A 12,511-nucleotide genomic window follows, 5' to 3' on the forward strand; every position below is an offset into this window, starting at 1 on the left:
CAGTGTGTTACGTTGCTAAGAAAAGAGTCCCACCACTCTGGAGGAGCTGTGGAAGGCACAGGTACTGAGGCAGAGCTGGCCCACTGATGACCACGGTGCCTGGATGCCAGTGCTGGCTGGGATGAGCCCCTTGTGCAGTTGATTTCTGATACTGGGCACAGTCAGCAGTTTGGAAGCAGTACCTGTCTGCTTTCACAACCTCTGCAGAAGTACTCACTGGCAAAGGCAAAGTGTGTGCTTTGCAGTTCCTCCAGCAGTTTATCAGGGTGTCCATACCAAGCTCCTGGGAAGGGCTGCTCAGGCAGGAAGAACCAGCACCACCTGCTTGGCCAATCCAGCCCTGAACTGGCAGGACCATTTGGTTGCTCTTGCACTGGGCAAGTGCCAGGCCTTTCAAAGCCATTTCCACCAGCTCAGAAAGTTACTTTTCTCTTCTATTCTGCTAATTCATGTCCCTGATAAGCATTCTGGTTTAAAAAAAATGCCCAGGTCCTTGGCTTTGTAGAAGCTTTTCAGCTCATTGAAGCAACAGGGGTTAAAACCCTCAAAGGTTATGCTGTGTTTTCAAGAAGCATTGCAGCCACCAGCTGGGAACACAGCTGTAAGTGGTATTCATTTACCATGTCTTACCCCACTCAGAGTCCATGTATGGGTTATGACATGCTGGCAGCAACAGTGAGAAGGGCCTGTGTTCCCAAAATGACACATCTTGCATGCTGAGACCTTGCAGTGAGGATGTAGCAATAGAACTCTTATATTCAAAGAAAAGAATAAATTCTGTCCCTTTGAGCCTGGCAATCTCCTACTCAGCACATTCAGCACAGAGATGCTGCAGACAAGGAGGCAAAGAAACTGCCTCATGGGTAGCATCACCTTCAAAGCACAGGTGAGAGATGCAGTCGTGTTACTTCCAGTTGTCCTTCAATGCACCACGGTGAGCCTGCCCCTCTCACGTCCACCCCTGCACTGCAGAGCATCATGTGCCTTGGGAGAGGAACAAACAGGGGCAAATGAAGTTGCAGAACTCTGCAGCACTGATCCTGCCAGTATTTGCTCCTGCACTTCAGCTTCCCAAAATTGCTCTTTGCTGAGGGTATTGCTTTGCTCTCTGGTTCTGTTTGCAACTAGTTCTGAAGTTGTAAATCTCATCTAGTTTCTAGCTGTAGCCAACAATGTGCTCCTAAGGGTAACCTTGTGATTGCTCTGAAGTTCTGTGCTGCTTTAACTACTTTATTCTCTCTGCTCACAGCAAAAAAACAGGATGCCAGAGCTTTGCCAAAATATTTTTCTAAATAAATAGAACTGCAGGCAGTCTCCACAAGCCAGTCTAACAGTGCCACATGACCCCAGCTGGGAAGAGACGAGGGTTACATTTAAATTCAATTTTAATTCAGCAAAATATCAACACTTATTTACCACAGTCCATAAAATTCATGTGACAAAATTCCTTTGAAAGATAGATTAGTAACCCTCTTACTCCATCAATGTAAAAGCACAACAAATGAAGTCAGCTTATATTCTGGAGTATCACACTGGGCTGGCAGCAACACATGGCCTAGCAAGTGACCCCTTGCTGAAATCTCTGTCTGCTCTGGGGCTATCAGTGCATCTGAAAATCCTAAATTCCCTTGCCACCTCTGTCTAGTTCTGTGGGGACCTTACAGTTACCTGAAGTAGCTGAGGGTTTGCTTTTAGTACAAGCTAAGGAGGCACCATCTTGCCATTACCATTCTCAATGTTCGTGCCACTGCTACCTTGCCACATGAAGGATGCTGATGGATGTGCTCCCCTTATTCCCTGCTTTACATCACCTTCATAAGCCTTGGCAGCTGGGGAGAGCCCGGGCTGATAACATCATGCTTGGTAGTAGAATGATTCAAGCTTGTCTGCAATGTAGGTGTTTTACTCCACACCCTGGGAACACACACCTTGCCAGTGCTGCCCATGATAGTACCTGGGAATCTGGCCCTGGCCAAAAGCCACCAAACCCCACTTCCCATGATGTTTACACTCCTTGAGGTTATTGTATTTTTTTTCTAATTGAAAGCACAACCTCTGGACATACTCGGTCTCTTCCTGACCCAGGTCAGGTAGGGGAAGCCCTGATCTGAAAACCAGCTCCATTTCAGGCCTATCCACCTGTATGACCCAGCATGGCCCCACCAACCACCATGAGCAGCCTCACAGCCTACTTGCCCAAGGCAAAGCCGTCAGCTGCAGCCCAGACACAACACAGCCTAATCTGTATCGACACAGTGATAGCAGCAACTTGTTTGCCAGCACAAGCTCCTCCAAACCTGTGCCTGGAGCCAGACCTTCATCCTGGTCTGGGCTTCCTTATGTGGAAGCTCTGGGGCCATTGCCATCCATTGTACATCTGCCAACCTCATGTCCCCCCATGACATGCCAGCCCTCTCAATCCCAGTGGAAATAGGACAAGTCCAGCCCAGATTTGTTCATCAGGTCCTCTACGCCCAGCGTTACAGACAAGAGCATGATGATGGGCAGGTCATGTGATGAGATGCATGAGCACCCATGGATGGTGGTGGACCTGCAGAGACCTGCCATGCTGAGCTGCCCTGCTAGTGGAACACTGCCTGCCTGCCCCTGCCCTGGTGCTGCCCCGGCAGGGAGGAGGCTGAGGGGCTTGTCCTCACCCTCCTGACAGTCTTCCTCCTGCTTCCATGCTCCTGTGATGTCCCTGGCCTTCACCTGTGGGCCATCACTCCCATGGGCCCACTGCTCATGGGGATGGAGGTAGCAGTGGGGATCACCTGTCCCCTTGATATGAGGGGTATTTCTGAGGCAATCACAGTGGAAAAAAAGAGGAACAGAAACTGCCTTTTCATCTGAATCTTCAGGACTTCATGGAGAAAAGAGCACAGACATGCAATAGATTAAGACATACAAACAAACCATCATGGCAACAGGGAATTTCCAGTAGTTACCTGGCATGAAGTGAAGGACACACTGGCCCTAGCATTGCTGCTTGCTGGCAAGGACAAAATGTAGGTGCTGGTGAGGTTGTGCCCTGGCAGGGCCCCGGGGCACGAGGAGAGGGTTCCTCAGGACACGGTACCTGCTCCAGTTAAACCTTGCTCCCCAGCACACATAGTCAGGAAACTGAATGAAGAGGTTTTTGGGGCTCAGCTAACTCAGCCCATGAACCTCTGCCACCAGCACACTCAGTAAACAGGGTGAATCTGCTCCAGCAGGGTGATCTTACTGCCCCAGAGATCCCCGTGGCAGTTCCAGCTGTGCCACAGTTCCCATCCCGCCGGGTGTGGCCGGAGATGTTATCCCTTTGGGCCAGTGGGAAGGAGCAGGGCTGTGAGCAGCAGACCAGTGTTCCCAGCCCTCCACATCTGCAAAGGGAACAGTCTGGAGGTAAAAGCTGGTGCTCTTACACAGCGAGCCCCACTATGCCCCAGAGGCAGCACATCCCCAAACCAGCTCCCTACCAGGGCTCACCCAAAGGCAAAGCTGACCCAGGGCTGCTGTGCTTACCACTCCTCTCCCTTCACTGGGACCACAAGGACCAAAGTGAAGTATTTCTTGCTCCACCTTGGCAGGACAGCATTGTCTCAGCATAAAAAAATGAAAACTGAAACACCTTACTGCTTACAGCTTAAAGAAACAGAGAAATGAGGAAAATGTCCCATGCCAAGTGCAGGCAGCACAATTGCCTTTGGGGCGATCTCAGAATCTCACCAGGAGATTTATAGGGGGGGTATGTCAGATACAAGGACTAGCAGCATCGTTTCCCTTGGCAGTGCAGGCACATGATGGGGGAGGAAGGAGCCCTGACACCCCTGGCTGTGGGCTGGCATAGCTCCCAGCATTCCCCCCACGTCCTGGCAGAGCACAGGGACTGGAGTGGGGGAGCTGCTCCAGCAGGGGTGGCTTCTTTCCTGGCCATTTTGCTGGCTGTTGGGAGTAAGGGGATGGAAGGAGGTGCACAGGAAGCCAGACCATGTGGCTGTAAATCCTGTAAAATATAATGATGTTTTTTTCAAGCATATTTTTCTGATTTCCTTCCCAAGGGACCAAACCCAAAAGACAGTCATGTTTGATCTTTAGGTGACCCATAAACAAAGTGTTTCCAAACAAATAATCACATTGCAGTCTGACAATGGTTATTCTTATAAAAGAGCATTTTATTTCCTTTTTTTTCTGGGTGTACTATATTGCAACGTAACACTATGCAGGTCTATTACCATATTAAGATTCTTGCTACAGAATTAAGAAGTTTGTTCATTTGGTCAAATTTCGAAGTTTTTCCTTGGCATTCTTACAGGACTCATCACCACTTAAGTACATGAATTACTGAAGTGCCAGAAATGTGATATGAGACTTGGAGCAGGCGCTTCCCAAACAGAATTTGCACATGTTGTTTGGCTGGCTGGATGCAAGAGGTCAGCACGAATTTCCATCCTAATTTTGACAAAGGGGAAGATGTATTTTGCCAGATTTTGATTGCAAAGCTTAATATACTGTTACTTTTGATGCAATCTTTGTCATCTCTGCTTCCATTACCAAGGAAGATTTTTATTTTTGAGTGATAATGAAAAAATGCCTTGCTTAAATTCTGGAACTGTCATACTCATTAGGCGCCTGATTAATGCAAGTAGTTATATGAACTCTTTGTATATATACAAACCATGCCTAAAGTATTACCCACAAAATATCCATCCATTCTAAGTCAAATACTATAGGTCACAGAAAAAACTAGTATGATTTGCATGTGAATATACATATGAGCAGTACATGATCCACTGAGTAAATATGGCACTTTTACATATTTTCCTGGATGTCACACAGATTCAGGAAACAATCTTCCCTCAGCTGATGCATTTCTAAAATACTGTAATATGGGTTTGGAAAACACCCCACAGACTGGACAGTAAGAAGTTTAGAAAAGTCAACAGTGCAGCTACCTGAGTTTGTTTCATTAAGAAATTAACAGTAATGTGATATTTTATCATTCACTGCGAACCCAAGGGTTGTCTACCCACAAAAGCCATGCTGCCTAACCCTGCTATAGATAAAACAGCACAGCTCTCCAAGCGCGTGGCTCGGCAAGATGATGAACTGGCCTAGCAGCTCAGTGCCTCCAAAGTGACTTGTCCCACCTTCTCCTTGCCTAGGCTCTGGCTGCAGAGTCCTGTCTGCTTATTACTCCCACCCTAGTGTCCATCCAATCTTTTGGAGAGCTGATCGAGCAGAAAATTAGTCCCTTTTTTAAACTGGCATACTTTTCTGCTGGCTTAAAAAGTTGGTTTGTCCTTGTGGAGGGATCAGACCAGCACCAGACCGGTAACGGTACAAGAGAAGCAGCTGGAACGTGTTGGCAGGAACAGGGAGCATGGAAGGAGGAGGGAACTGCCCCTTTTTGATGGGAGTGAGCTGTTAAGACTGACAAAGCTGACCAAACCCTCGGAGAAGATACAGTTAGTAGTGCGAAAGTGCTTAGACCGGTATAGTTTATTCCTACTGAAGTGAATAAAGATATGCCAGCACAAGGCACTTTATACTCATGTAACTGTGTCCACATGAGGGGTTGTACTGGTATAAATATAATCAGTAACAAACAAAACCTCCACATCCCCTAAGTGATGTATTTACAAAAATGGCGTAGAACAAGTCTCTGACCTTTAGTTATGAGGTGTGCATAACTTCCATTCAGAAAACAGACCACAAACTACACATGAAACATTAGACACAAAATAAATTAGGGATTTAAAATGCTACATCTAGGAATATAAAGACTTTTCAAAAAACTCTAAATGTAATCCCATATTTCAAATCTAAGTAAGAGAACTATACAGTTCCACCAATTACTTGGACATTTCGAACAGTTTACATTCATCAGGGACAACAGCACTTTGGTTTACATAATTAGGTTAATATGAGCAATGAAACATTTCTCTCCCTCACATTACATCAAAGTGAAATACATTTAGAATATATATACTGCCAAGCTGTTCCAGTAAGTGCATTCCACACACAAGTAAGAGTAGCTCTTGCGATAGCTACATCGTTTCTAGGTCTTCATCAGAACTAAATAAAACTCTTTTAAAAGGGCTTGATTTGATTCCTTCGTGTCGGTGACCCATTTTTGATTAATCACATGGATCTTCTCCAGAACATAGCCAAGCGCAAAAAATAAGTCTGACTTGGTACTGTGGCAAACCCACATACCAGATTGCATAGCACACCCTGGATTAATGAGGAATTTCTTATTTTAGTTCATCTCCCCACCTTGAGAAGTCAAACTCTTAAAACAACAGTATGCTTTTGTACCAAGCTCAAGAACTGGGATTAACTGTAGCTCAAGACATGCAATGGCACATTTAAGAGCAACCAATCTGACAACTGTCAGACAATTATTTCACATAACTTTAAACAATCAGCAACTCAAGCTCTGCAATTTATGAACAGCATTGTCTTCTAGAGAAAGAATTACTTATTCCTAGATATTCTAGTGAAACATTTATCCAGTGCCTGCATCTGACTCAAATATGTGTTGTTGGATAGGCTGAAGAGATCTCCTCTCAGCAAAATATTTTGCTATCATATGGTTATTTTTGATTAGCTGAAATTAGCTTGTGAGCAGTATATCCCTGTCAAATTGTGGCACTTAGTGCCATGGTCTAGTAATGATGGTAGGGTTGGACTCATTGATCTTTGAGGTCTCTTCCAATCAAGTTGATTCTAAGATTCTATGGCTGAGTTAAATAAACATCTGAACATGGCTTGAGAGGACAAAGTTCCCAACCTGATGCATAATAATTAGAGACTATTACGTTATTTTAAAGAGCAGACTTCCAACTGTATGATTTGCAATTTAATTACTATCTGGGAGATGAAAACACAGCCCTCATCAGTGTCCTCGAGTAGGCTGAGACTTGTGAGAAGTAGATATATTCATTTAATCTCATTTTTGCAAATCTTCAAATGTTCCTATGCTGAGGTTGGTTTTATGATACCCAAGTTCAATTAAAATAGCATATGAGATGCTATTTCCTTGTCAGAAGATTTACAAACTAAGTATGATTGCACTTTTTCTGGATCCCATTCCTGCAAGGTGCCAAGCAATCTGGTGGGAAAGTGAACTGAGGGAGGGGCAGAGAACACTTTCTCTCCTGCAGGACAGGGTGTTTAGGGATGAGGTTTTTCAAGATAGTGTTTCATCTCGCTGGGTTGACATTTCCAACACAGTGAGTTCATTGCACCCCTTCCATTCAAGTTAGTAGGAAACAGGCAGCTGCATCCCTTTGCACTGTTTGGAAAACCTTCAACATGAGTCACTTTGGTTCTGATTCCTCTGTGAACTGTGACCTTACTCCTCCTGCACCAGAGAGGAAATCGCAGGCAGTGCCTCCTGCTCAGTGCAGTGTATGAATGGACAGCTAGACTGAACTTGTCAAAAGTCCCTGAAGGAGTTCTCCAGCCTCCCTCACACCTGTTTAAATACATAAAGAACCTTTTCTACTTGCTTTGACCATCTGAGAATACCATGTCATACTTAAATAGGATTGTCAACCCAGATTTGATCTTGTTAGATGCTGAACACCTTCTACTGCCACTGAAGAAAAGAAGAAACAAGGCATTCAACACCTGCAGCACCACCCATTGAAGACCATGTCCTAAGGGATTGACAATAACCAGGAAGACAATATAATAATCAATTACAAATTATGCAACCCTAAGAATACAGCTTAAACACATTTTCCCTGGTGGGATTAGGAAAAGGAAAAAAAAATCAGCAGATAAAATCATTTACTTTTACCAGTAAAAATTAAGTTACAGACACCCTTGTTCTCAGGGCAAAACAAACTTAAAAATACCTTAAAACAGTGAAAAAATATGAGAAAATTTTATTTAAAAATATATGTACTCCTTACTCCAAATTTGTTTGTACAGAAAGGATTTGTCTGAAGAAGAAAAAAATGACAAATTAAATGCATATTCAGAGTATGCACTGTCTAGAGCGTATTTGGTAGAAGTGTCATTTCTGAAAAACTGAGTGCTAAGAAGTTAAGTTATTCAGCTTTCATTTGCTCCCTGACATCAGAAGGCAACGTTTCAAACAAGGTGTCCTCTACAGTGAAACCAGTCCGCTTCAGAGCTCTGCACTCACCCAGCTCAGGTGGGAGGATTTCAAAGTGATTGCCTTTAATATCCAAGTAAGTGAGGAATACCAAATTACCAATTTTAGGTGAAAGGATTGACAAGTTATTTTTCCCAATTTTCAGAGTCTTAAGTTTTTTGCAAAAGTAGAGTTCATCTGGCACACTCTCCACTTTGTTGCAAGTAATGGAAAAGTATTGTAAACTCTGCAGAACTCCTATTTCAGGTGGGATAAAGCGAATGTCGTTGTAAGACAAATCCAAGTATCTGATTTTGTTGCATAGGAACAGGTGGGACGGAAGAACCTCTATTTTGTTATGGCTGAAGGAAAGCCGCTCTAGACTAGTGAGTTTCTTTATATGCTCTGGGATGTATGTTATACTGTTGTACCACAGCTTTAGAATCGTCAGTTTTCGCAGATGTTGAAAACTTACTATTTCTTCGATGGATTTGAGGTTGTTTTCCTTTAGATCCAATTCCTGAAGACTGAGAAGGCTGAAGACTGCATGAGGTATGCGCTCTAAATCACAATGAACCAATTCCAGCTGGGTCAGGTTGACCATCTTCTTCAGGTTGTTGAGCATCACTAACTTTGTGCCATCATTATGGATGCACAGTTTTTGCAGGTGACTTGAAACATCGACTGCAGATTGTGGGATTTTAGACAAATTACTTTTTATGTGAAGAACTTTAAGGCTTTTAAGCTCCCTAAAAGACTCCAGTGTAATGTTTTTGGAAATATCGTGACTTAGGGAGCCAATTAAAGAGAGCTCTTCCAAATTTCTGAGGCCATACATCCAGTGTGGAAGCTCTCTGATGTCATCAAACTTGACACTCAAGATCTTAAGATTTTCTTTCAGAAAAGCCAAGGCAGCACTGTGGATCTTCACAGAGCACTGGTGCAATGAGAGCTCCTGGAGATTGTCCAACTGTGCAATGGTTGCTGGTATCATTACGTTATTAATTATTTCAAGTTTTAATGACTGCAGCTCAGTAATTTCAAAAACTGTGTCTGGTAGTCCAGAAAGCATGAAAAGCTGTAGCTCCAAATGGCTATGGGAGTTTGTCTGTAGCCTCTGTCGCAGTTTATCTGCAGTCCACTCATTGTTCAGGTTCAGCTGTTTCAGCTTATTTTCACTGACTTCAGACAGGAAGACAGCAAACCGCTTGGAGTAGAGAGGATCATATTGATCAATCATATGAAGCATAAAAGCAAAGTCATTCTTGACATCTGGGATATCATCAATTCCTGTCTCTTGCCGAACATATTCAAAAGAATATTCTTTCAGTGAACGGTAGAACAACCAGTACAGTGTATAAAGGCATGTGAGGCCGTAGATGCTTACAAAGCACAGGTAGCAGTAAGAAAGTTTAGAGAACAGATGTGCCATCGTGTGATTACAACAAAAATTCTTGTATCCTGTCATGTCTTCAATATCAACGTTACAGACTACTGTAAAATTAACTTCTGAGACAAGTGCTATGTTGTAAGCAATAATAATAAGGAATTTAATTACCTTAAGTACAGTCTGGCGAACGTACATGACATAGAGTATGTCACCCTCCTCAACATGTAGTCTAAATTTCTTCACCTTTTCAAACAGTGCTTTGGCCTGTTCACCTTCCTTCTTATCTAATGCCCCAGGTGTTCCCTTATCCACAACTAACTTCTCAGGGATTGATTTTAAAGACTGTGACTTGACCAAAGTGCCTTCAGCGTTTGGCTGAATAGTATTAGACTTGTTTATGTTGTTCTTCCTGTTATCTTTCTCCTCAGAGTCCTCCCCTGACACTTCAGATAAGGCTCTTGTTGTCCAGGGAGAATCAAAACATTTCCCAAGTATTGAAATGAAGTGTTCAATTTTGGAGCTTGAGCCAGGAAATTTGAACCAGAAGTTGCTACACAGCATGAAGACCAGTGTGTGTATAAGGACAAGGTAAGGGAAGTACTTGGCATACCAGTGCAGAGCCCGTTCATAGCACACCTGATTTATAAAGCTGTATTGCTGAAGGTCCAAATCAGTCTTCAGTCCTTTCATTTCAACTGTAGCTGGAGGGGTGGATGGCTTCGGTGGCGGAAGGGGGGTTGTATCTGGGATGGTGTTAAACACATTTGAACTATTAGATTGGTTCTGGCATGGCTGTGTGCGCTTTGGAAGGCATATTATCTTGTCTTGCATGACCTGAAACACACAAAAACATATTTTTTGAACTGATGTACAAACAATGGTGGCAGCACCAATGGGTAGCTGTCCTTGGAGTTCCTCCAGCTGCCAACCAAGCATTCCTCCCCACAGCCTGACACTTGGCCACACTGGCTGGGCTATTATTATTCCCAACAAGACACTTGTTCTATATGCCAAGAACTAGGTCACCCTTTTTATCTATGGTTAGCTTTCCGTAATTTGAATAAGAGGGCATTGAGACAATCCAGAAAAAGGAGAAGTGTGGGCAATGCTTCCAGAAAAGACCAGGATCTCCTGCATTGCTCTTCCCAGAGACAGACTGTTACTGCCAGGTGTATTTACCCTGCACGATGTTCAGAGATAGCTTAGGCTTGAAAGCAGCACAACTGCATTCATGTGGCTGTATTCTCACACCACGGTGTCTTATCACACCAAAAACAGCTGACAAAGAGCTAACTTGGGCATATCTATGCTGGGACATTTTTAATCCTCAATCTTAATAAAGACAAATAAGAATAACAGGGAATTGATGGCATTTGTGTGTACATGGACATAAATTTTATTCAGTTTCTCATACATACACATAAAGTCCTCATAGAATCACAAAATTACTTGTGTTGGAAGAGACCTTAAAGATCATCTAGTTCAACACCCTGCCATGGGCAAGGACAACTTCCACTTGACTAGGTTGCTAAAAGCGACATCCAACTTGGCCTTGGACTTCCAGGGATGGGGCATCACCAACTTCCGTGGGAACTTCAATCTGTTCCAGTGCCTCAACACTCTCACAGTAAAGAATTTCTTCCTAAAATCTAATCTAAACCCACCCTTTTTCAGTAAAAAGCCATTATCCCTCGTTCTATCACTACATGCCCTTGTCAAAAGTCCCTCTCTATGGGAGACTTTTGCAAGATGGACTACACACCTGAGGGGAAAAAATGTAGCTCTGCCCTTGAGGCTGCCTATAATCCAAAAAAGAAGCAGCAATTTTCTTCATTTGGGCTGGTCATCCATATTGACAAACTGAGGTCAGAGTGCCTTTAGGAACCAACTACCTTTGGCTGAACTTAGGATAACAGTTTGAGTTCAATCCAAGGCTCTCTATAGGTATGAATTTAAAATGTTAATCCACATGATAAACCAAGGAGCTTTGTTACTTGCCCTGAATGACTAACTAGGATTAGCCCAAACTAAGAATGTGTGTGTAGTATAGATGTATTCTTTGATATCATGGTCGTTGAAAGCACTAAATATAGGGTATGCAACAAGAGCTACCAAAATCAGATCCTCCTTGATGTGATCCACCCTGGTGCAGGGAGATGCTGATATGAGATCACATGTGTTTTGAACAATATCACTGCAGTAACTGTTGACACAACAAAAATTCCTGTAGTTAATCTTTGTCCGTAAGTGCTATTGTGATATACACCCTTACTTATACACTGGATTCATTCATGTCAGTAAGTTGGAATAAAAAAAATTCTTCTGTTATTTCAGTCTTTTCACACATTATTTTCCAATGTGCTTCATTCATACAAGCAATTAAAAATAACAGATGATTTACTTTGTGTGGTTAAGCAAACATTAGCTACTAATGAAAAATTCAGCCTTGTATAAAGAGATTTTTAAACATCAACGTTGCATCTTAAGAATAGAAAATACAGGCAAAACTACAGTTGATTTTACGTGAAATTTGGGACATAGTATGTGTAAATCCTGGGCCACGTAAGTGAGCAAATTCCTCTGAAATACGAACTCTGTCAATGTGGCCCTTTAACTGCATTTTAAAGTCATGTCAAGAAACACGAGATCCATGTTTGAACTATAAAATAACTTTATAGTTTTGTGGAATCATCCCAAACAGTACTCTCCACTTATTTTCTGCTTTTGGCTCTTCAGCAAAATGCAACTAACAGTGACTGACAGTAATGTCAATTGTTTATATGTAAGTATCCTCAGAGATGTTTTGGAATGGAGGAGACATAATATTAGCTGTGGGTGGTGTTAATAAAATAAGCACATTCATTTCAAAACTCTTTAAAGCATAAGGACAGAAAGAATTTTAACATTTGTCAAAGAAAGAAAAACAGAAGTTAAAAAATTACATTTTTCAAACTTCCAAAGAGCAAAACGGTAACAAACAAGAACTTAAGTTGATCATCTGTTTTGTTAAGCCAAATTGTGGTGGAAAG

At 42.7% G+C, this 12,511-nt stretch overlaps 1 protein-coding gene across 1 annotated transcript in view; it reads right to left on the minus strand.

Moving 5' to 3' along the window:
* Positions 1 to 7,863: 7,863 nt before the first annotated feature.
* The window catches only part of LRRC8C (leucine rich repeat containing 8 family, member C), a 5,094-nt gene continuing 446 nt past the window's right edge, over positions 7,864 to 12,511 (minus strand). Inside the window, exon 2 of the mRNA XM_009082707.1 lies at positions 7,864 to 10,316. Within this exon, the coding sequence (XP_009080955.1) occupies positions 8,046 to 10,316 (2,271 nt within the window). The 3' untranslated portion in view covers positions 7,864 to 8,045. The remainder of the gene's footprint in view (positions 10,317 to 12,511) is intronic.

This window comes from Acanthisitta chloris, unplaced genomic scaffold (genome assembly GCF_000695815.1).
Source record: "Acanthisitta chloris isolate BGI_N310 unplaced genomic scaffold, ASM69581v1 scaffold33579, whole genome shotgun sequence".
NCBI lineage: Eukaryota > Metazoa > Chordata > Aves > Passeriformes > Acanthisittidae > Acanthisitta > Acanthisitta chloris.